General features: G+C 43.8%; 1 protein-coding gene across 1 annotated transcript in view; it reads left to right on the top strand.

The window, feature by feature from the left end:
- Positions 1-17441, top strand: part of LOC120991494 (spindle assembly abnormal protein 6 homolog) — a 68581-nt gene extending 51140 nt beyond the window's left edge. The window contains exons 14-16 of the mRNA XM_040420301.1: positions 428-525; positions 16456-16544; positions 17054-17441. Of these exons, the coding sequence (XP_040276235.1) occupies positions 428-525; positions 16456-16544; positions 17054-17145 (279 nt within the window). The 3' untranslated portion in view covers positions 17146-17441. The remainder of the gene's footprint in view (positions 1-427; positions 526-16455; positions 16545-17053) is intronic.
- Positions 17442-24317: the final 6876 nt, after the last annotated feature.

Below are 24317 nucleotides of genomic sequence, written 5' to 3'. Positions count from 1 at the left end.
TTATTTTCATAAATAACATCTTGTTGGAATTTCTCAAATATTTTCTTTTTTCCAGCATCCATTTCCCATTGGTAATGATCCTTACCTTGCTTCAACAGTGCCTCATCCAACAGGCCATTCTTTAACATCTAAGTATTATGCCAACAGTCTAACCCCAGCTTTACGAACAGGCCGGCTTAGCCCTCAGGCAGGCATATATATATTTTTTAATCACTTTTAACACTTGGGTTTTATGCTAGGCACATTCATTATGGTGATTATGGGAGCACTCTAGTTAATAATTTCTTGGTATATCCTCTTACTTTGAGCACCTGAAAGGGTTATTTACTCCAATATTTTAATGGTAGTAATCACTTTTTAAGACCCTGTACTGTGAATCAATGATTTATGAAGTCTGTTTTTCTTTGTTCATTTTCCCACACTATAGGTGAGATTCAGTTTAAATTTCCCTTCTGATTGCAGTCCCACCCTTGAGCCCAGGCATATTCCTTCTACATCCACTCCTGTTTTGCCTCCTACCTCATGGTATGTTTGTAAGTAAATTTAGATAAGAATACATTGCTTTCTCCTGCCCTTGTGCTCTGCTAAATCCAATCTGCCTATGTTTAGGTGGTCACGAGTTGGGTTATCATGAGGGGGCCTATTTTGCGAACTTTTAAAAAATTGCAAATGTAAAATCTGGAGTGTACCTAATTATTACTAACTACACCCATTTTCCCTTCCACAGCTCAAAAGTGGTAAGAACAGTGTAAGGCTGCCTGTACACGATGCGGATGATTGCACATACGATCCGCAAGAATTTCAGTGCGGATTTATGTGCATTTCAGCAATATATCAGCATCAAAATCCGCAATTTGTAATTGCAGATTTTGGTAAGGATTAGATGTGGTTTTGATGCAGATTTCACCCTTTGGAAAAGCGTGAAATCTGCAGCTTAAATCACAAACATAATTCATGTGCTGCTGATTTGGAAATCCGCATCGCAGGTCAATTTCTGCATGGAAACTATCTGCAAAGTGTACAAGATATTTGTTTAATCTTGCGCTTTACAGGTACTGCACTACATCCACAAATATAATAATAAAATATAACATATGTGTGGGCCCTAACTAAAAAATTCCAAAACGACAATGCCACACATTTCAAAGTATACAACAAATCTTTATTAGTTAATCCAAAAAAGGAAATGCAACAATAATATGATGACAGATAAAAACTCCATGCGAGAAGTGTCGAGATGTAGAGTGAGCCCGCCCCACAAAACATGAATCAGATGAATAATGTAATGCTACAATCCTAGCAAGGACTAGAAGGTGTAATAGACAGGGAAATCATAGGTGTTGGGCATATCCAAATGATTGTCTATTGGCTTACTAAAAGGGGCTCAAATGAATAACAGCATAAGCAAATGACACAATGTGCATTCAATTATAGGGGCCAAATACACCTATGTAACTCTCCTATACAGTACCGTGTAATACCTGGTGAGAAAGAAAAATGTGCTGAGTATATAATAGTCTCAAGTGAGGGCAAATTCTAAATACATGCATAAAATAAAGTGCAAAACCACCACTACATACACTGGAAGTCCAGGACAGGAGCAAACAACGATGAGGCATAAAATACTGACGTGCTTCCTCAGGGGGCGTGTAATACCATCCCCTATCTCTCCTATATGTACCCCTCCCAATAATGAGGCTCCATCCCCTCTAAGAACACCTGTGCAGAAACGCCCACTTTATATTGATATCAGTATAACTGGGTAGCGATCAAATCTTGCGATACTACCATTTTGGTCACGTGACTGCCTTCTATTGTGGTCACGTGACTAACGTGATATCTGCATTATTCCTAGGCAGGAATTTCACCGCCTAGAACCAGACAGTATGCGCCATATTGGAAATGGGCAGCATAGCTCCGCATGATTGGTAACCCAGTATTCCAGGTATTCAGTGAGTATTCCAGTGAGTGAAGGACGGCAGCAGGCAAGCGTCCTTCACTCACTGCATCTGTGCCTAACACTAAAATGGACGGCGCAGGATCTGCGGGGCACGGAGGAGACCGAGGATGTCAATCACTTTTACAAGGGCATGCCAAACGGTGAGAGGACGGAGCCTCTAGGTGCTGCAGCAACGCCTCACTAGCACCTAGATGCTAATTTGCATGTTATAAAAGTCATTATTTAGCGTGTACGCAGGCAGGGAGATATAAATCATATTGTTATGTACTGCTGACATTAGCACATTGCTAATGTCAGCCAGCTACATAACGATTTTTCTGATGATACAAACCCTTTTAAATTGCATACAGTCAACCCCAAAGGCCTGAATGAGGCAATTTCATCTGCATGCTTCATTTTATTTATATGTTAGCCACCATTTTAGCCAGTGTCCCACATGATGGTGGTTACCTGTGGTGTGTGTGGTAATTTTACCTTTGTGCCACATTATGGGAGTCACCTGCGGCACGGGCTAGTCTCTTTTCTGCATGGGACTTGAGGAATTTTTACTATCACACTCTGTGGTTATAGCGAGTCATTATTGTCCCATATCTATATCCTAATTACCCACTATTATGTGGTTTATCCATCATTTATCAATGGTTGCTCATCTATTCATTTATCTATTTATTTCTTTTGCTGCCTCTTATGGCACTTTGTTGTATCTTTCTAGTTTTTTTCACACTTTTGGGCTATCACCAGCTTCCCCATTATCTTTGATGCTCTGCGCTGGACACTTAGAGTTGCACCTTTGATTCCCCCTGCTACTGTTGAGCACACATGGGCTCTCCTCCGGTGGATGCATCCGCGATACCTCTCGCTGTCTTCCAGTCGGGGGGCGTGTCTTGATGACTTGCTCGCACTCCCGGCGTTGGCACACGCCATCATATTGCAGATTCCCGCATGCTACCGTGCGGCTACTCATGACGGCTAGTAACTTGCTAACTTATATTCATTGCTCCTGATGAAGCGTGGTGTACTCCAGCGTGTATTCAGTCATTTTTTTTTTTTTTGATTTTTATTGTTTTCTGTTTTTCATGTCAAAGTACATGCTTTAGGTCAAAATTTGAAAACGGTACAAGTGACATAAAAGAAGGCAGCATTTACATTCGAAAAAATTAGCATAAGTTCAAGTAACTAATGGGGGTTTAAGCCCAACTCTAACAGGTATCAGCTGTTATCAGACATAAGTACTATCAGTACAATTAGGACAGTTCAGGGTAAACAAGATGTCAGGGCTCCTAGAGTATGTTTCCTGTAGTGTAAGGAAGGGGGCTAGCGGGGTATGAGGATCCATATAGCAGGACATGAACAGGCGGTCAATTTTGGAATAAGTACCCGCTGAAAAAGCTTGTTATACAAATTTTCTATATTTTTTCCATGGCGACCAAACCCCTAGGAAGGAGGATCTAGAATGTGATTCCCAATTGGAGATTTCCTCCATCCTATAAATCTGGTCCACTTTATTGATCCAATGATCAATACAGGGGATATCAGAAGACAGCCAGTGCATAGGTAGGAGTAGTCTGGCAGCTGCCAGCATGAGCGCAAAGAGAGATGATTTTTGTATACCTATATTACCCATCCCCAGGGATATCGGGGCTAGCTCAGGTGTGCATGGGAGGGATGTTTGGCATATCTGATTACACAGTTGAATGATCCTATGCCACCAAGGATTAATTAGGTCACAAGACCACCAGATGTGCATAAAAGTACCTTTGGAGACGTGACACCTCCAGCAAATATCAGAGGCTGTTGAGCTATACAAGCATGTTTTATCTGGGGTCTTGTACCATCTCGTAAGAATTTTGTAGTTGTTCTCTTGGATGCGTATACACCTGGATATCTTGTGGGGGAAGATTAAGAGTTTGGTGATCTCCTGGGATGACAGATTAAGAAGGTGACTTTAGGTGTCTGTATATTTTAGAAATAGTTTTGGATGGGTATACCTTACTACATAGCATTTCCTCAAACCAGCTTGGTTCCCTTGGTTGGGAGGCATTTTTTGCCCAGAGAAGTGCTTCTGTCCTGAGGAAATGCAGTAGGGTTGGGTTGCGGATCTGAGAATCAAATGACTTGCAAATTTCAGGATCAGAGAGAACACAGCCCTCATGATAAAGTAGATGCGAGGCGGAAATCTCTGATGTTCTTATGGCAGCTGGGCAGCTCTCCTTCAGTTCTTTGGGCGCCAAATCAATAATATCTTTTATGAGTAAAAGAGGGGAAGGGAGTGTAGGACCTTCAGAGCTGGAAGTGAACCTCCTCCAGACCTTTTAGGGTGTTGCGAGTGAGAGGGTTGGTTGCTAAGCCATGTGGTGGGAGCGGCTTATTAGTCAGTAGAAAAGCCCGAGTGGAAGAGGGGAGTAAGGCGTTCTCTAATTTGAGCCAGAACTTATGAGACGGTTCTCTGATCAAGTCTAGGGCCCTGGAAAGTTGTATAGCATCCATGTAGGCTTCAGGGTCTGGGAGGCCAATACCACCTTTGGATCTAGGTTTGGTCAGAGTGTCAAAGAAAGTACGGGGGCTTTTACCTTGCCAAATAAACTTGCGAATAGTTTTATTCAGAGAGGCAAAAAATGGCTTGGGTATTTCGATAGGGAGAACCTGCATCAGATAGGTGAGTTTCGGCATAATCAGGGACCTAAAGATATTTTTCCTGCCAAACCACGAGAGATATTGAGAGTCCAGGGTATCCATCTGGGCCTGCATGGATGCTAGGAGGGGTTTGTAATTTAGTCGGAATAGGTCAGGCAGATGAGGGGATAATTTTACCCCCAAATAGGTCAATTGCTAAGTTTGCCAATTAAATGGGGAATTTGTTTGAAGAGAAGAAAGATTAGCAGGGGAGAGGCCTATATGAAGCACTTGGGACTTGGAGGGATTAATCTTGAAATTAGAAAGGGAGCCGAAATTGCTAAGCGTTGTTAATATCTTTTGGCATGGATTTATGAGGATTGGTGGTGATAATTAACAAGTCGTCAGAAAATGCAGCTAACTTAAATTCTTGCGCCCCAACCTTCAGACCTCTAATATCTCCATTTTGTCTAAGGGCTTGCAGGAGGGATTCCATCACCAGGACGAATAGTAGGGGTGAGAGGGGGCATCCCTGCCTCGTCCCATTTCTAATAGAGAAACTGGAGGAGAGTATTCCATTAACTGACACGGACGCCGAGGAGCAGGTGTACATAGCAAACACTGCATTGATATATTGATCAGGTACTTGGAATTTTGACAGAGTCAATCTGATATACGTCCAGTCCACTCTGGCACAGACGCAGAGAAAGCATTTGACAATCAGGACCAAGGGGGTGTGTTTTTTCGTGGCATAGTACAGGGCATCTAATATTTTGGTGCTATTATCTTTCCCCTCCCTCCCTTTTACAAATCCTACTTGGTCCGGGTGTATTAGTGCAGGTAAGAAACCCTGCAACCTAGTAGCTAACATCTTGGCTATGAGTTTAAGGTCTACATTAAGTAGGGAAATTGGGCGATAATTGGAGCATAATGTAGGATCTTTGGCTATTATTGTTATAGTGGCCTTAGTCATATCGCGGGAAAGAGGAAGATTGGACATTGCAAGCTTACATACAGGGAGCAGATGAGGTAACAAGATGTTTTTGAAGGTCAAGAAGTAAGATATAGGGAGTCCGTCTGGTCCAGGGCATTTACCCCTGGGGGTAGATTTAATAGCCATAATTAGTTCCGATATAGTGAATGGTTCGGCTAGGGACTCCCGTTGCGATACAGTTAAGACTGGGAGGTCGAGAGTGTCAAGGAAGGAGTTAATGTTGGATTCCCTGCATAGAGAAGGGTTAGGGGGGTCAGGGATTGGGAGATTATAAAGAGATTTATAAAACGGCCTAAATTGCTCAGCAATCTCCTCAGCCTTAAATAGTTGGGTACCCTGCAAAGATCTAAGGGATCGAACAAAGCGGGAGTTCCTTCTGTTTAATCCGATTCATCACATACTTGGAGGCTTTGTTGCCATGAGCAAAGATTTTCTGTTGAGCTGATAACAAAAATTTTGGCTGAGCGCTCATTTAAGAGGTTTTTTAACTGAGCCCTGAGGGAAGAAAGTTCCTCTAATTGTTGGACTGTCAGGGATTTCTTATGCGTTTTTTCAGCTATGTGTATTTTTGATAACAGGTTGCAGAGTTTTTTCTCTGGTCTGTGCTCCTTCTTGAAGAGAGAATCAATCAGTCTACCTCTGATATAGGCCTTATGAGCGTCCCAGAGGACTTGAGGGGATATCTCCAGAGGTATTATTTAAGAAATATTCCTCAAGATAAGAGGATATGAGGGTAATATGTTTGCTATTGTTTAATAGAGATTCATTAAATCTCCAGTTGGGTAGTCTATTGGTTTTTTGGTTTGTGCTTACTTCGCAAAAAATCGGGGCATGGTCAGATAGGGTAATATTACCAATTTTTGGGAATGAACAGAATTGCAGTTTATCTTTCGGAACTAAAATGTAGTCAATTCTGCTATATGAATTATTAGCAGGGGAATAAAAGGAGTAATCAATTGCGTCAGGATTGTAGCAGCGCCAAATATCCAACTCCCAAGTTATGCATATTCGTATGTAATAACCTAAGAGTTTTCCCTGAGGCTGGGGATTTTTTGGAGGAGGTATCAATTGAAGGGTTCAAGGCTATATTGAAGTCACCTGCCACAATCAAAAAGCCTTCTCTATGTTTTTCTATCAGAGAAAAGACTGGGGTGAGCCAACTGGATTGATCTATATTTGGGGCGTATATGTTTGCAAAAGTAAACATGGATTGTCCCACTTGGCCTATTAGGATTAGGTATCAACCATCTGGGTCCTGAACATGGGATTTATATTGAAAAGGGAGTCCCCTACCAAAGCCAATGCTGACTCCCCTCGAGGCCGCATCCCCAGCACCACAATGATACCAGGCAGGGAATTTAGAATGGGAAAGGTTGGGATAATTCCCATGTTTGAAATGGGTCTCCTGCAAAAAGACTACTGTACATTTCTCTCTATGTAGGAGAGAAAAAAATCTGACATCTCTTAGAGGGGCATCTCAGTCCCTTTACATTGTATGAAGCTAACTTAAAGTCTGCCATAGTTTTTTAAGGAGAAGGGAAGTTGGAGAAAATCTAATTGATATAGCAAAGGAAAATTGACCAACCCGCGACAAGGTGGAGGAGAGAATGCAGCCACGAGGGGAGTCGAGAAGTCTCCAGTCACCCGGAGTGATAAGAAGAACCCTCATAATCTTGCCCACTATAAAACAGGTAGGAGGCAGATGATGAGGGGAGGTCTCATCTAAATCCACTGGTAGAGAGGATAATGTAGAGTGCTAAAAGATATGCGTGAGCGAGTGAAAGCAACACATATGGCACCCAAGGTATATAGGGGGCATAATTGTATGGGAGGTAACATGAGCGTCACATGAATTATTAATTTGCAACATGACTAGCCTAACCTTAAGACAGATGGGAAAACTCAGATGAGGAATCCCTACTGTATCAACGTCTAATACTGGGTGAAGAGTAAAGCATGGGCAAAGATAGCGAGAAAATACAAGCTAGGCTCTCCACCCAGTATATAGGATTTAGCCACTCTGAAAGCAACATAATAGGAACTTAGAATGATTAAGTCCCGTATGTTGATTTTCTTGTACCCCTAAGCCTAGGGGAGAGAAAGCAGGGCAGACTACTTATCCACCATGGACAGACATTTGGGGGTGGAGAAGGAATTTCCCCTTCTGCTTCTTTGGGGCTTTGGGGTACATAGAGGCTCCCAGGGGGTCACTGTTGGAAGTTCAGGTAAGGAGCTCAAATTCTGGACCAAGTCCCAGTTTTCGATGGGCAATGGGGAAAGCTGGAGGATGTCGTATGCTTTATCCATATCTGTAAAGGAGGAAATGTGGATGCGTCATCCCTCATGCAGGAAAGATATACCGAAAGGGAATGTCCACCTGTGAATAATTTTTCACTGACGTAGCCAATCTGTGAGAGGCTTCAAGGCTTTACGCTTTTTGAGAGTTGATTGCGCCAAATCCTGGAAAATAGTAATACTGTTTTCCTCCCAATCCACAGAGTTGGAGTTTCTGGCGCTTGCCAGTATGGCTTCTTTTACAGGGAAGTGTAGGAATTTGCAAATTACGTCCCTGGGGGGCTCATTCGCCTGTGGTTTAGGTCTCAGGGCTCTATGGGCCCGTTCAAGTAGGACTTCATGGGCAGGGTCAGGACCTAGAAGTTTGAGGCAAATCTGAATTACCGTTTCAGGAATGTCCACGGTTTAGACTGTTTCAGGAATCCCTCTAAAACGTAAATTGTTGCGTCTGCCTCTATTTTCTTGGTCCTCCATAGCTGTGTATAAGGAATTAATGTGGGCTTGAGCTAGCGACAGGCTAGATGACACCTCGCTCTGATGTTGCAGGATTGCGGCCTGGGTTTCCTCTAAAGCCTCCACCCTCCGGCCTATGTGCTTAACATCCTCTTTTATGGAGGAGATATCCAGACTAAGGGGGCTCAGGGCCTCTGCCAAAGCCTCCTTCAGGAAAGCTCTAGATATGGGCAGACAGTCCACATCGCTGGGATCATCCCCTACCTTATCACCGCCGATATCTGCTGGCAGCTTGTGTCCTGAGCGCGGTGTGCCGGGCACCATCTTGGATTCACGGTTCACTGCCGCAGCGGCTGCTTTTTTAATAAATTTCTCCATCTCACCAGCTTGGTTCTGGGAGCGATTGTTACCCAGCTGTTCTGTGGGCTTCTGGCCCCGGATTTTAACCATAGCAGAGTCCAGTAAGCCTATGATAAGGTGCTGTGAGGGTTATGCAGGCAGGAGAGCAGCTCTTCACACGACCATCCGGCTCAAGCGCAGGCTCCGGCCCCCAGCGTGTATTCAGTCTTATCCTATTAGTTTGTCAGGCAGGGTCATGGGCAGTAGTGTTCTGTAACGTTGACACACTGCTTTTAAGTGTTTAGGTTTGGCTCCCTTTCACCCAGGTGTACTGAACTGTTAGGCTGGGGGGTGTAATACTAATTAGGGATACCCCTAACACTGACAGGACCTGCTTGCTCTGGGCTGTCTGTTATACTTGTGGTTGACATATACTCACTTATACAACAGTAGTAACTAGAGTGAGCGTATCCACATATTGTCACCACAGATTCTATTAGGCTACAACACTTGTAGATGGCATATAATTAAGTCCCTCTCTACATGCATGGTATCCTGTTGGCCTGTTTCAATATTGAAAATTTTGTATTGTCCCTCTTATTTTTAGACCAGTTCTTAATAAAAATTTATTTCATTTTGTTTTTTAGTAACGTTCTATCAGGCTGAGTTTTGGTATTCTATATTTGAACGTATACCTTCCAACATCATTTATTTCTCGGTGGTATCATTGGGGGACACAGGACCGTGGGTATAGCTTGCTGCTGCCACTAGGAGGCGACACTAGGCTGAAAATAGACTTGGCTCCTCCCCTGCAGGCTACACCCCCTCCAGCCTGGAGAGAGCATGTCAGTTTTTAGCTTAGTGTCATAGGAGGCAGACCTCCCTGCTTTATGCAAGGCAGCTTTCTTATTTGATTCTTTTCTTATTTTTATATTTTTCCTTTTAGGTTGGGAGCAAGACCTAAAAGGTTGGGAGCAAGACCGGTGAGAAAATCCACCGCTTGCCTCCCCACAGAAGAAAAAGGAGGACCAGGGCATCCTTGCTCCCCTGCTTCCCGCCAGCCAAGGGGTCACCTAGGTCCACCAAAGAAGAAGACCCTCCTGCCGTGCCAGACTCCTGCCACTCCGGTGCCAGCAGCTGAGGAGGTGATCCTGCTGGAAAAGATGACCTGCCGGTCCACTAGGGAGGGTGAAGAGAAGAGGAGGAAGATGGGGGACTAGGTAAGTAGGTTAACCCTCTCCCTGCCTCCCTCCCTCTTTGGACAAGTACCGGGCCCCCTCTTCTCTCTCTTCACCCCCACTCCCACTTTTTCTTTGGCAGACGCCGGGCTCCAACTTTTGTGCTCAGGATTTCTGAGGGCATACCTCCACTACCCCTCACGGCGCATAGGGGGTTAATGGCCGCATACCACACTGCCGGACACAGTGGGCGGGTGGCCGTCCACGCTGCTGCAGCCCAGACCTTACGGCCAGCGTTTTGCAGGGAGGGGAGCGGAGGAGGCTCCCGGCTCCCCAGCACTAGTATCCACCCCTCTAGGCAGCAGGCGCCGCTCCGGAAGGGTTAAAGCCCGCACAGGTCGACCGGACCCTGGCTTCACTTTGCCCTACGTCCCTTCTGTTTCCAGTCCCAGCGGCTCTGAATCGCTCTGTACTCCGGCCGGCCGGCAGGGGCATCCCGGTCGGCCGTGCTCCATAACTTTAGCCCCCGGCTTCACGGCCTACTAGGCCGCAGCCCTCGTATGGTTATGTGAGGAGGGGGGGCGCGGTCTGGCGTGAATCCTTCCCGCCTGCCCCAACTTCCCCAATACCTCGCTGAGCCCTGACCCGGTCCTCCAGGAGGTTAACCCTTCATGACCAGCCACTGCATGGAGGCTGGCACATGATTATACTATCTGCAGTGTAAGGGATTTTATTACTGGGCATTTTAACCTCTCCCTGCCTCTTGACCACTTGAGGCTGGGCATCCATTTTAAAATTAATAAATAAATATAATGAAAACTAAAGTGCATCCCGGATAGAGGAGGACCTCTGTGTTTTCCCAATCCACCATCATGAGTTGTCTATTGATGAGCACCGACTGCGCAAGACCTTCCCACTCACCCTCCGAGGTCGTGTGGTCGATAACCTCCGTCTGTGCACTCCAGTGGAGCATCTCCGGTCATTCCCAATCACCCTCCTGGGTCGCTTGGTTGATAGCTCTACCTGTGCAATCCAATGGAGGACCTCCGGACCTTCCCACTCACCCTCCGAGGTCGTTTGGTTGATAAGACACCGCCTACACAGTCCGGTAAGTGATCCTCTGGAAGTTCCCATTCCACCCCTCGGGTAGTTTGATCGATATATCCCACCAATACAGTCTGCGGCTGCCATGGACAAGACTCTGAGAGTCAAGACTGCACACAAGCGGACCAGAGCAGGATGTATTCCTCCTCGGTCACTCCCGCACCCCCAACCTTCCTCACCAGGGTCACGCTCAGACACACCCTTCCTCCCTGGGAAGGTTCTGTCCGAGGGGGTGGGGGGATCACTGATTCGGACTTGGTCATTACCCAGCGCAATCTTCCCAGTTTGCGTTCACGGTAGGCAGCAGTATTTGTCGTATGCATTACTCCTTTCCTTAGGCGGAGTATTTGCACTATTTCTGGATACGGTACTTGCCTTAAACTTGCCTCCTTCCGTAGATGGACTAACGGCACTAGCACTGACTTTAGCGCCGGCGGTAGGCGTTCCCCCTTCTGTAGGTGGCGGAATTGCAGTTCCACGGGTACCAGACTTACCGTATGCATTAGCCTCTTCCATAGGTGGCGTTAGGGCACAGTGTTCCCGTAGGCATTACCCCTCTCTAGGTGGAGTAATTGCACTCTCTCCGGGTGCTAGACTCGCGATATGCATACCCTTTTCCTTAAGTGGCATAATCTCTCTGCCACTGGATTCAGTTCCTGCAGTATGCATCACCCCTTTCCTTAGGAGGGGTGCTTACACTTCCTCGAGATACAGTTCTTGCAGTATGCGTTGTTCCCCCTTTTGGGCGGAATTGTTGCACTACCACTTAGGCAGTGCTCGACATAGGCATTGTCAAACTCCATTGATGGGGTACTTCCTGTACCGTTGGATACGGTTCTGACTGTTGCGCTACCCCCTTCCTTGAGCGGAATGTTGCACTTCCACTGGAGGTTGTTTCTTTAATCACATTGACATCTCCATGCTTACTGTTATTTTACCCTTTCGTTAGTGATTGCTAATGGGTGGATGACTAAGCATCTTGAGATGCTGCACCATCACTGTGCCAGGGCTCTAGATGCTCTAGCTTCTTTTAGTGCCCTGGACTCTTCATCTGGTAACTATGGAGACCTACCGTGGATACCGTGGCTATTTTCCCGTTGTGGCCTTTTTTTCTTGCCGATACTGGTTTGGGCTTGAATATATCACCTTCTGTCCTCTCAGGGTGTTACCGGCAACACGTCAGTATCCTAGAGACCACATCTCATTTGGTCATGGTATTTGTCCTCTACAATGTAAAGGGCGTACGCCTTTGCACATAATATTGTGATTCTGCTCCAACAAGTTGAGGGTCGTACTGACTCTGTATTTTCTAGCCCCACTCCTCATCTGGGAAAGTGGTTATGCTGACACTCTGGTTTAAGTTTGACAGTGTTCTCCTCCGCATGTGCACCTTTTACGCTGGTGCTAAGGGTCGTATCCGTTGCAGTGGGCATCCCCCCTCAGGTAGAGGTTCTTCCCTGATGCTAGCTTGGCGATTGTTCCTGTTCGGCGCCCTTGTCCGGTGGGGTGTTTTAGGCTAGCTCTACTTACCTGGGGCAGTAGGGTTTCATGACTTATACTGCAAGTCCTCAGACCTTCCCCTCAGCATTGACAGAATATACTGTGACTACAATGATACGAGGGGGTCTTTGCGTTGTCTCGACATACCAGGGTTCTTCCTCCACAGCTACTTCATTTGATGGCGGTTTTTTCTAGCGCCGCATTCGGTGGCCTCTGCCGTGTGGCCCACTCCTCAGCTGGAATATGATGCTAGCCATAGTCTTGCGGTTCCCCTTGTATGGGTTCCTTCTTAGACGGAGTATGGCACCGCCACTATCATCCCGTGGCTTCTTCTGTATAGTGCCAGTCCCAGATGGGGAATGAGCTTCTCTCCTTCCATCTTTTTCCTTCTCTGGCTCCGGGGTCACGGCCACCCTGCAAGCCTTGGTGGCTCCTATGTTACTACTTTTCCCTCATCTGCATTTGCACAGGGTATTGTTTCCGGTCCCAGCTGGTGAATGTGACGCCTTCACACCCTCCTTCTACAGGTGAATTCTGGGTGTGCTACCTGTATCTACAATTATCTCTTTTACGACATGAGTAATGTCTGTCAGATCAGTCCGATGGTGATCATACCTTTTTTCTGCCCATTCCGTGGGTAGACTATGAGACTCACCACGCCAGGCGGAGCAGGGGCTCCTGTCATGCGTTACCACCGCTGATGGACTTTTCGTTCTGAGAGACTTCTATTTCTTCTTCCTCCTCGAACTGCTGGTTGCTTGTCTCTCCCCGTTATCTACCTGACCAGTAGCCATGCGTGGCGCTGCTCTGGACTCCCCTCATAATTTTTTTCCTATCTGACCAGTGTTCCCTGGTATGGGTGGGGTGTTGGACGTCGTCATCGCACTCTATCCAACAGGGGTATTTCTCCTATCTTGGTCTAGTCGAAGATTTTCGTCGAGCGGCGTTACCACGCTGTCAATATATGGTCACTGACTGAGATCCTCGCTGTCGGTGGTTCTCGCATGTATTGGTTCCTTGGCCCGCGGTGGGTCATGTCTGATTCTGACGTTTTTTCTCTGTGGGTTATCAACCAGCTTTTCAGTCTCTCCGCAAGCCTCTTCGGCATCGGTCTGCCAATAGACCGCTTCTGTGGAGCGTCTCTCTTTAGCAGGGGGTGTATGCCGTGGCCTGGGTTTTTGGTTCTGCATCTGGAGTTAGGGCTAGCTACCTGGTTTCGTCCAGGCGACCGATGGGTCGTTTGGTGGCCTTCAGTGAGGAACATAACCTCTCTCTGTAAATCTTCTTCCCCTCTTTTTATTTCTGGGAAGGTGGCATTTCTGGGGGCAGGTTTTTCCATCCAACGAATTTTTGAGTTGGAAGTGCCTTTTCTTGTACGTACATTTTATTTAATTTTTTTCTTATCATGTACTTGCATAAGGCAGTGCTCCGCCCATTACCTTTTTTGCTGACTGTAGTCGCTGCCTTCCATGGCGACAGGACATTGTTTTCCCTTTTTCCTTTTTCCTCGCACTCGAGAGAGTGTGCTCTCCATCAGGATGTATTCGAACTCGGAGGTTTGCTTGTCCATGACTATCTCTTTCCGCCGTGCGGATTTTTACCTGGTCATTCCTGGAGGTCCTTGGAAGGGCTCGATGGTCTCCAAGGGGTGTTCCAGGTGGATCCTTTGGTGGCTGCTTAGGCATTCCGCTCCCGGGACAAGGCACTGCACGGTGGAGTTTGGGACATCTGACCAGTGGTCAACTCTTTGTGGGATACATGTTTCACCCTGCATCAGCTTCGCGGTTGTATAAGGCAGCGCCTTGGTCTTCCTGGCGCGCGTTCAACAAGTTTTTTGTCAGGTGCTTCCTAGGCATTGCCAGTGCTGCTCCGGCCCGCCGGGTCTCGCAGGCAGTAGTGCATTAAGCATTCTCAACGGTGTTACTCCATGGGTGTGGACTTTTTTTCTCTCCCATGGACTGCTTTAGGATGTCCCACGGTCCTGTGTCCCCCAATGATACCAGCGAGAAAACGAGATTTTTGTGAAACTCACCTGTAAAATCTTTCTCGCGTAGTTCGTTGGGGGACACAGCACCCACCCAGTATTTATTAGTGTTGATAGGGATGTCTGGTTGCCGGTCGGGTGTTTGGTGGGTTCGCTTCCGCCGGTGTCTGTTACATTCTCCTTTTACTTGGCATGTTTTCTACTGCTCCTACTGCTTGAGCACAAACTGACAGCTCCTCCCCTGCAGGCTATACCCCCTCCAGCCTGGCAAGAGCATAAGTCTTTTTTCAGCCTAGTGTCGCCTCCTAGTGGCAGCAGCAAGCTATACCCACGGTCCTGTGTCCCCCAATGAACTACGCGAGAAAGATTTTACAGGTGAGTTTCAGAAAAATCTTGTTTTTTCATGTGATATAAACACTAACAGTGCAAAAGATAAAAACACATAAACACACAAAATGTATAGGGTGAACCAAGGTGTAGTGCCCTGATAAATACTAAACCCTGAACACTAGTCGCAATTATGAATCACTGTCAAAGGCTGAAGTACAAACATAAAATAAATCCTAATCTATCATTAAATTTCTCATGTTGCACAGCATATTTAATAGCAGATAACTTACATGGTAGCTGAAAGACAAACAATAAGCAAAACTTGCAGTCAGGGAGTGTTTTTGTATTTCCTGAGACCACATGGAAAGCAGACAGGCTACTTAAACGCTGATTATTTGGTGAAGGGCTATGCATGTTTGAAAAAGGCTCTGGGTGATCCAAAAGGCATCACATAAATGTATACAATGTGACCATAAACCTAAGAGTATTACTACAATCTACAGTGTGTGCAGTGTCTACAATCACTTAAAAATAGAGCACCGCAATATACAAGACATAAATTAACTAAGTCACAAACACTAACATATAGATGTTCGGACAGTGAATCAAAAAAGACCAACGATAACCAGCCAACACAAAAAAATGGAAACCAAAGTAATAACAGCTGCATTCCTAGATGTATCCCTGCTTCTTGCAATGGAGAAAGCCAATGGTGTTGTACTGCGGAGGATCCTTATGAGGCATAGGTTCCCCTACTTCAGAGAAATGCAGGGGCAGGGTTTCTAGGTGGCAGAGGAGAAGGACACTAAACCCTATAACACCCTAAGATGATAGCAGTGAAGGGGCTAATATGCCCTAAAGCAGGGATGGTCAACCTGAAGCTCTCCAGCTGTTGCAAAACTACAAATCCCAACATGCCCACACTGCCTACAGCTATCAACCTACATCTGGGCATGGTTGGAGTTGTAGTTTTACAACAGCTGGAGAGCAGCAGGTTGGCCATCCCTGCCCTAAAGCTTAACCACGGAGCAACCCGCGCTGATAAAGGTGACTCTATCTGGGACCTTGCCCTATTATACCCCCAGCTGTTCCCAACATGCCATGTTTCTGTCATAGTTGTGACTCATCAGGGGAACTATTAGCACAGGTGTAGGGAATAGCGATATGCCTGAGACAAAAGCTAGGTATAAGCTATGTCTGTAGTGCAAAAGCATGGATAGTGTGCCCTTGATAATGAATTACAATAGGCAAACTTATTGTCAGTGGGCTACAACAGTTTAGAGCCTGTATATACAAGGGGGGACTCTGCATATTGGTGACTCCCTTTAGCATTCCCCATTTTTTATTTTTTTCCATCCTCATACATCTATGTGAACAAAAAATAAAAAAAAAGTTATGGCTCTGGGAAGGCAGGGAGTGACCAAACAAAAACTGAATATCGTCATATGAGGAAGGGGTTAATTTATGCTGCAATTTGGAATGCACAGCCAGAAATTCTCTGCAAAAATTACGACAAACTCACCTGTAATGCATGTGGATTTTGCTGCCTGGTGGTCAGATTTTGCCATAAATCTGCATTGGATTGTTCCACTGCAAACTACATCCCATGTGGACATAATTGTTTCTAAGAAAAAAAAAAAATCCACCTAGTGGGAATCTCGCCTACTATATTGAATGTGTTTTAATACATGTGTTTTTTTTATAGTGACTCAATTGGATTAGATATGAAGTACCTAAAAAGAAATGCCAGTGTCCCAGTCAAAGGACCAAAGAATGTAAATGGCACAAGCTCGGGTAGGTTTAAACAGTAATGTGTCAATGCTTTACGATGGCAAACAATATTTGGTTATAATTTTTATCAGCCTCTGGGCTTGTGCCCAGAAAATGTAGAGCAGAATTCCTTTAATTTAGCGGATGACGCTGTCTCTGAAGAATTGACCTGTAGCAAACTGACACTGGCTAAGGCTAGTTTCTCAGTAGCGTTTGGAAGATCCGACAGAGAACAGCCTGCTGGGTGTCTCTGGATCCGGCATTGCCGGAAGCTACATGTATGCCATCCAGCCCCATTAACTATAATGGGGACAGGTGGAGATGCAGCTGCAACCCGACAAATATACCTGACAGAAAACCTGTACGCTAGTGTGAAAATAGCCTAACAACAAGATAGCGACCTCTGCAAGATCAGTGAGTAAAACATGAGGGGGCTAATGCTAGATCAAATCTGAATTGTCAAGTCTTTTGATGTAATTGGCTTTTGAAAGTTAAAAATTGTGTACATGTAATTTTTTATTTTTTTTCCCCAGGCACATCAAAGTCAGTTTTACCGAAATCTGGAAGTTCTCCCATATTGTCAGCTTATTTTCCTGGACAACAACCCAGACTTCCTGCCTCTTAAAATTCAACTGAATAAAGTGATTTGCTGCAACTAACTGAACGCTGGTTTGGGTAGATATGCAGTTAAAGGGGTTGTCAAGTATTAGAAAAACATGGCTGCATTCTACCAAAAACAGCACCACTCCTGTCCACAGGTGTGTGGGATAAGTCAGTGCTGCGCTATTGACTCCGGGGGAGCTGCGCTGCAATAGTAGACTTAATGCACAGATGGGGTTTTGTGAAGAAAACAGGCGTTTTTTTTTTTCTGATCCTGGACAACCCCTTTAATTAAAACTGCCACAGAGACCAAAATGCTGTATCCAAGCTGAATATTGCTGACTATGCTGTTTTATCTGTTTTTATGGTAAATTTTAAATCGTGTATTCTAAAATAAATGAAAATCAAGTGCCATTATAAAAGCGGACACTGAATGTAAAGCCGGTATGTATGTGTATATATATATATATATATATATATATATATATATATATATATATATATATATATATATATATATATATATATATATATAGTGCTAAAATATGCATAGTTGTGAATGTTTGTTTAAGCCTATTACTGTGCCAGAGTGTGCACGACGGGTGTATGTGTATTCTTTGCCTTTTATACACAAATGGGGCTTAACAACATGGCTACACCGTGTAGTGAGCTAAATTATTGCCATTGTCCTACATTTTCTGTATATTTTCAGTGATTAAGGAATTACTCCTTCATAACAAATTTATCAAATGCTAAATAGAGTGCAAGTTAGTGAATGAATCTGCTGGCTATAACTGCATCAATTAGGCCTCCATCTTGGCCGTGTTTTTCAGAGAGAAAATGCATTATCCTGGGCCCTTTAGGGCTGTTTCACACGAGCGAGTCCATTGCAGGAATCGCGCTCCACGAGTGAGTGTGATCCTCTGCTCTGGACTTGCAGGAGCGCACGGCATGATCATGATTTATAATGCTGTGTGCCTCTGCTTGACCTTCTTGACGTTCTACAGAATCATACTTACAGCTTTATGTCACTATGATTCTGTGGAAAAAAGGCCATGCAGAGACACATAGCATTATAAATCATGATCATGCCGTGCGCTCCTGCAAGTCCAGAGCGGAGGATTACACTCGCACACGGAGCCTGATTCCCACAATGGACTCGCTCGTGTGAAACAGCCCTTACGTCGTCCTCCTATGCCAAGCCACTTTCTGCTTTTTCTGTTATAAGTGTATTTAGTGCTACTTGTAAATGCCAGATTTTTTCATAAAATGCTATTGTACTATTGTCAGTATTAAAAATGTTATATTCACACTAAACTGAGAGGCACGCACGGTGTATCTCGCATATAAATGATCTTTAAAACATAGCCGATTCAATGGGTGGCTGGATTTTTTTTTTTTTATGTACCTGTATCGATGGACTTGTTTTCTTTGTCTTGGCTGCTGTTCCGTTTCTTTTCTTGCATTGTTTTAGGATGCATATTTTGATGTTTACATCCTGACTTGTGTGTTAAACATTTCACTATATAAATGCACCATTTCCTTGTTAAACATGTATTTAATATCTGTAAAATAATAAAGTATTTATATTTTGATTATGAATTTCAGATTATCTGTGTATGGTTTCAAGCAATATAATGAACACAGTTTCATTAATGTTCCATTTATTTGTCAAGTGTATGAATATGGTAGTGTATTGGCCGTCAAGTCATGTCCACTTGTGTGTATGTCTGTATGTGTATATAGTACTTGACTGCATCTACAGTACATTTTCACTTCTTCAAATAAGGTTTGATAAAATTGTAACTTGAAGAACCAACAAATATTTACTTGACTGAAACTATTCCCCCACAGGGAGTTAAATTTAAAAATACACATGTAAATAGAGAGCCAAATTGCAGATGGTGCCTGAGTTATCATTTTTCACTGCATCTCATCTCATATCATATCTACTAAGGTACAATGTTTCTGAAATGTTTCTGGGTCTGAGTTCCTCAGTCTCCGATAATGACACAATGCTTGCATTAGCACTGTGACCCCGGCAAACAGCTGGTCATCTTGGCCTGCTTGCTGAATGATCTTAAAGGGAACCTTTCACCTGGATTTCACTTAATAAACTATTACCAGTACCTTATAGATTATCCTCATTGTGTTTCCATACAGTCTTGTGCCGCCTTCCTGCAATGTATATTCATGAAAAAACGACTTATAAAGTACTCCTGAAGTCACAGTAGAAGTCAAGGGGGTAGCCCTTCCCTCACTCCAGGCTGTAACTCCCTTGCCCTAACCCCGCCTCTAAGCAGTATAATTGACACCCGGCTCAGTCGCCGGGACCGCACTTGTACAGGAAAATCCAAAAATAGTCAGCCACACACAATGGGTCCAATGTAATTTACCCAAGAATGATATATAACTAGATACATATCCAAATAATAGATGAATAGTATCAACTGCTACCACTGCCGTGTCACAGTAACCCATATAAAACACAATGGCCAGCCTACAGTTGCTGAAAAGCAAGAGGTCTGGTCACAGCTGTAAAAAAAATATGAATAGAGCAAAGGCACGGCAATAGTAGGTATGCTAAGACTATTACTGATACATGATCACACAAAGAACAAACATAGGAATGCATCAATTACCCATGATGTGTGGAAGCATTGAATGTCTGGGCAAAGCGATACCTGGACCGCATTTCGCCAGCAAAAGGCTTCGTCAGGAGGTCAATAATCATTCAAGTAGCTCCTGCTAGGGAAATTCCCAGACAGGCTGTGTGTGAGGCTGGCTGTGATTGGTGAAAACTCTTGCTGTGTGAGAAGCTGGCTGTGATTGGTCTAGACTTCTGCCCAGAAACAGATTAACACTATGCTTTCTGTATTTGCTGTGTCACTGAGCTTGCCTTACACTATAAAATGAATCTTAAAGGCATATGATCTTTTCTGCTTCTGTGAACACAAAAAATATAACCGTTTTAGGACATCCAAAACATGTCACAGTAAATAACTGATTTGGTCTTTAACACATGAACATAGGAACTGTATTTAGGTTATTGGCAGGTCTGGCTATATACACATATAAGCTATATTAGCAACCTAGGACAGGTCTTAGCTGGCCAGCTACACTCCCACCAAAATTACCTATACTTCTATGTTCTTAGTGGTAGGACTTAAACATGAATTTGAGTGTCTTTTATAACTCTCTTAGAACAACTAACTTCTGTATAGGACATCCCAGCTTGAGTGGAGTAGTGAGACGTTTTCCTTTTTTGTCGTTTTAAGTCTCCTATTTGTAACAACGCTTTTACTAGTTTGTCTTCATCCTTTTGAACTTCTAGAACTCTGGCCAATTTCCATTGACTTATAGGTAAATCTTCTTTTACTAACACTAGGTCACCAACTTGGACATTTCTTCTCTGTGTTTGCCATTTACTTCTTACCATCAGATTGGCTAAGTACGCTTTTCGCCATGTATTCCAAAACTGATCTGATAGATATTGAACTCTTCGCCATCTCCTTTTAGCATATAAATCCTCTTTGGTAAACTTGCCAGGTGGTGGTTGTATGTAATCAGACTTGAGGTGAAGTAGATGGTTGGGAGTTAAAGGGTCCAAACTTGTAGGATTGTAGGATCGTTGATGTTATCAACTGTAAGTGGACGACTGTTAAAAATAGACATTACTTCATAGAATAGGGTCCTAAGTGAAGCATCATCTATTCTTCGGCGTTCTTTTTCAACACTGAACTTAACACATTTGTCTTTCCCAAACTGCTCCTGTATGGCTTGAATGTGAAGCATTCATATAAGGCTCACACTGTTTCTCTAACAAATACTCTATCGATCTCTTTTAGAGCTTTCTTCAATTAATTCTTTGCTCTGACAAAATTAGATCCTTGGTCAGATCTAAGCTCTGACGTTACTTCTAATGGCTATGAAACATCTTAAGGCGTTGATGAATGCGTCAGCTGAAATATCTTCTAACATTGCCAGGTGAATTGCTCTGGAGCTTAGACATGTAAATATTAGTCCATATCTCTTGTACTCTTTGCGGTTCTGTTTGATGAATGGGCCAAAACAATCCATTTTTCTATAAAGAAATGGTGGTGATGGGTTTACACGATCTGCCGGTAAATCTGCCATTCTTTGTTCTTCGGTAGGTCTACGTGCCTTTCTGCAGACTACACATTTACTTATATACTTTTCTATAACTTTGCTTCCTTTCACAATCCAGTAACCACCTTCTCTCAAACAGCTTTTGGTAAAGCTTCTTCCTTGATGCAAGGATTTGTTGTGGTAGTGATCAATAATCAATCTTGTGAAGGTAGAGTTTTTGGGTTGAATTGCTGGATGCTTCACTCTGAGCTAGGTTAACTATGCATTTTCCAGTCTCCCTCACACATTCAGTATACCATTCTGCAGAACAAGATTAAGCTTCTACAATGGGTGGTTGTTTGGAAGCCTTATAGGTACTTGACCAAGTCTCTAACTCTTCACTGTAGAATCTCTGTTGAATGAGTCTTATGACTGTTTCTTCAGCTTTCATTCTTTCTTCTACATTCAACAATTCCTTCTTTCTGATACCCTTTGCCAAACGCTGAATTCGAGCTACTACATTTATGACGGTATTCCATTTTGAACATCTGGCTAGTCTTTCAAGTATATCATCTTGACACTTGGCAGCAGTGCTCCATGTTTGTGCAACTTTTACTTCTGGATCACCCATAGACAATTCTGTGTAACCTTAACTGGGTGTGATCTCCTTTTCCCAAAGGAACTCTGGACCTGTGAACCAATTTGAATTTTTCAATTCTGTTACAGTCAGGCCTCTTGAAGCATGATTTGCTGGGTTATGCTGTGTCAATGTGATGCCAATGTTCCGGATTTGTTTCCCGAATTTTCTCAACCCTGTAGGCGACAAAGATATGGAATCTCCGAGCTTTTTTGTTTATGTATCCTAGGACAACTTGTGAGTCTGTAAAAAAAAATATTCTTCATCTATTTTCAATTCCAATTCTTCTCTCAAAAACTTGCTTACTGATGCTGAAACTACAGCTGCTGTCAGTTCGATTTGTTAGACAGGTTATCACTATTGTCTGATTGCAAATGAGCATAGGTGATTAAAGTGTTAAATTTGCTGTTGGGGAGGAGCTTTTGTGGGAGTGTGTGTGTATATATAGCAACATAGTATTAGCTTGCCTAATTATAGCTTTGCTGAATTTTCCAAGTGCGGATTTTATAAGTGCATTGGAGATATTCAGGAGGTAATCTGGAGGTGGATACAATCTAAACAAGTAAGATTTGTTTGTTTAAAATCTTTCCCCTCTTTAAAATGACAGGCCTGGTTCTGTGCAGGAATTGTTGTGCTTTTATTTTAGGTTCCACTCTTCAGAGGTTTGGATGCTGTCTGATCTGTAGACAGCTCTCCATAATGCAGCAGGAAATTGAACTCAGGCTGAGAACGTTGCAATGCCACTGCCACAGAGGCCACCTAGAAATGGAAGATGGGTTACTGCAGGTTCTGGTAGACTGAGTTGTGGAAAGAAGACATGTCCCACAGTCTGTGGCTCTCCATAATTCATTTGCAGCACTTTCAGAGTGCAAGAGCAACATGGAGGATGGCTCAAGCACAGTGGGTGAAGAACAATCCTCTCCTATGCCTAAAGTATGCAAGACTGCAGCCAAAGACAAAAAGGAAAAGGTGAGGACTGATAGTAAGCAGTTATTGGTGGACGATTCCATCATAAGAGGTGTGAGGTTTGAGGAAAATGGTGTTGAGATGTCTCCCTGGTGCTACCGCTAGCAGGGATAGACGACCGATCCTTAATAATATTAGGCAAGCAAAGCAGGAAAGGGAGGTGGATGTTATTGTCCATCTTGGGACAAATAATCTGGCTTGCAATGAGGTTTCAAAGTGAAGGAAGCTTTTCACACACTTGGAAAGGATATACGGGAGGTTGCATCAACTGTTTCATTCTCTGCAGTTTTGCCTGTGCATAACCTTTAGCATGACAGAAAGATGCACATTAAGGAATTCAATGTATGGCTTGGTGAACGGTGTCTGAACCAAGGGTTTTGCTTTGTGTCTCATGTTAGCTCTCGTTGGAATGGACAAGAACTGTACAAGAAAGATGGTTTGTATCTTTCTCTCAAGGGAACAAATGTCCTCAGTAAACAGTTCCAAGTATTTGCGAAGGAGCATTTAAACTAGGAAAGGGGGGCAAAAGAGTGATAATCCAGCAGTACGACTGCCCCCCGGAACAATGCCAGAAGATGCCAGTAGCACAAAGGTTAAGAAATGACTAGCTCAGATTCTTGTCTACAAATGCTTGCAGTTTAGGGAATAAGATCAATAAACTTGAGGCTATAATGGCATCTGAGAATATAGATTTAGTGGCTGTTACTGAGATGTGGTTCAATGGGAATAATGACTGGGATATAACAATACCAGGGTTCTCTCTATACATGAAAGACAGAGATGGCAAGAAGGGGGGAGGGGTGGCCTTGTATGTGAAAGATCACATAAAATCTAATTCGGTACAAGTTAGCGAGAACAATTTAGAGTCAGTTTGGGTTACCTTGCAGCTTGATAATCATAAGGTAACTCGTGTAGGTGTGATATATAGACCACCTAGCCAAGTCAAAGAATTAGATGATCTACTAGTTGGGGAAATAGCTAAAATGACATTGAAGGGGGAAGTTATCATTATGGGAGACTTCAATCTTCCTGATGTAAACTGAAAAACCAAAATAGCTAGTTCTGCCAGGAGTACAGATATTCCAAATTCCTTACTGGGATTATCTCTACAGCAAGTAGTTGAGGAGCCAACCCGGAAGGAGGCCATTTTAGATTTAGTATTCACAAATGGGTATTTGGTATCTGATATTACTGTAGGAGAAAGCTTGGGATCTAGTGATCACCAGTCAGTGTGGTTTACTATAAGTACAGTGACTGAGTCACACAAAAACAAAAGTTTTAGATTTTAGAAAAACTGACTTTTCTAAAATTAGATTAGTGGTAAACGAGTCCCTATCAGATTGGAACAGTTTCAATAGAGTCCAGGAGAAATGGGACGACTAAAACGTGGCACTAATGAAGGCAACAGAAAATTGCATTACGCTTGTCAGTAAAAGCAAAAAATGGAAGAAACCATTGTGGTACTCAGCAGAAGTGGCCAAAATCATTAAAAACAAAAAGATAGC

Source organism: Bufo bufo, chromosome 2 (assembly GCF_905171765.1).
Source record: "Bufo bufo chromosome 2, aBufBuf1.1, whole genome shotgun sequence".
Taxonomy (NCBI): Eukaryota; Metazoa; Chordata; class Amphibia; order Anura; family Bufonidae; genus Bufo; species Bufo bufo.
This window is presented reverse-complemented; position numbering and strand designations above follow the sequence as displayed.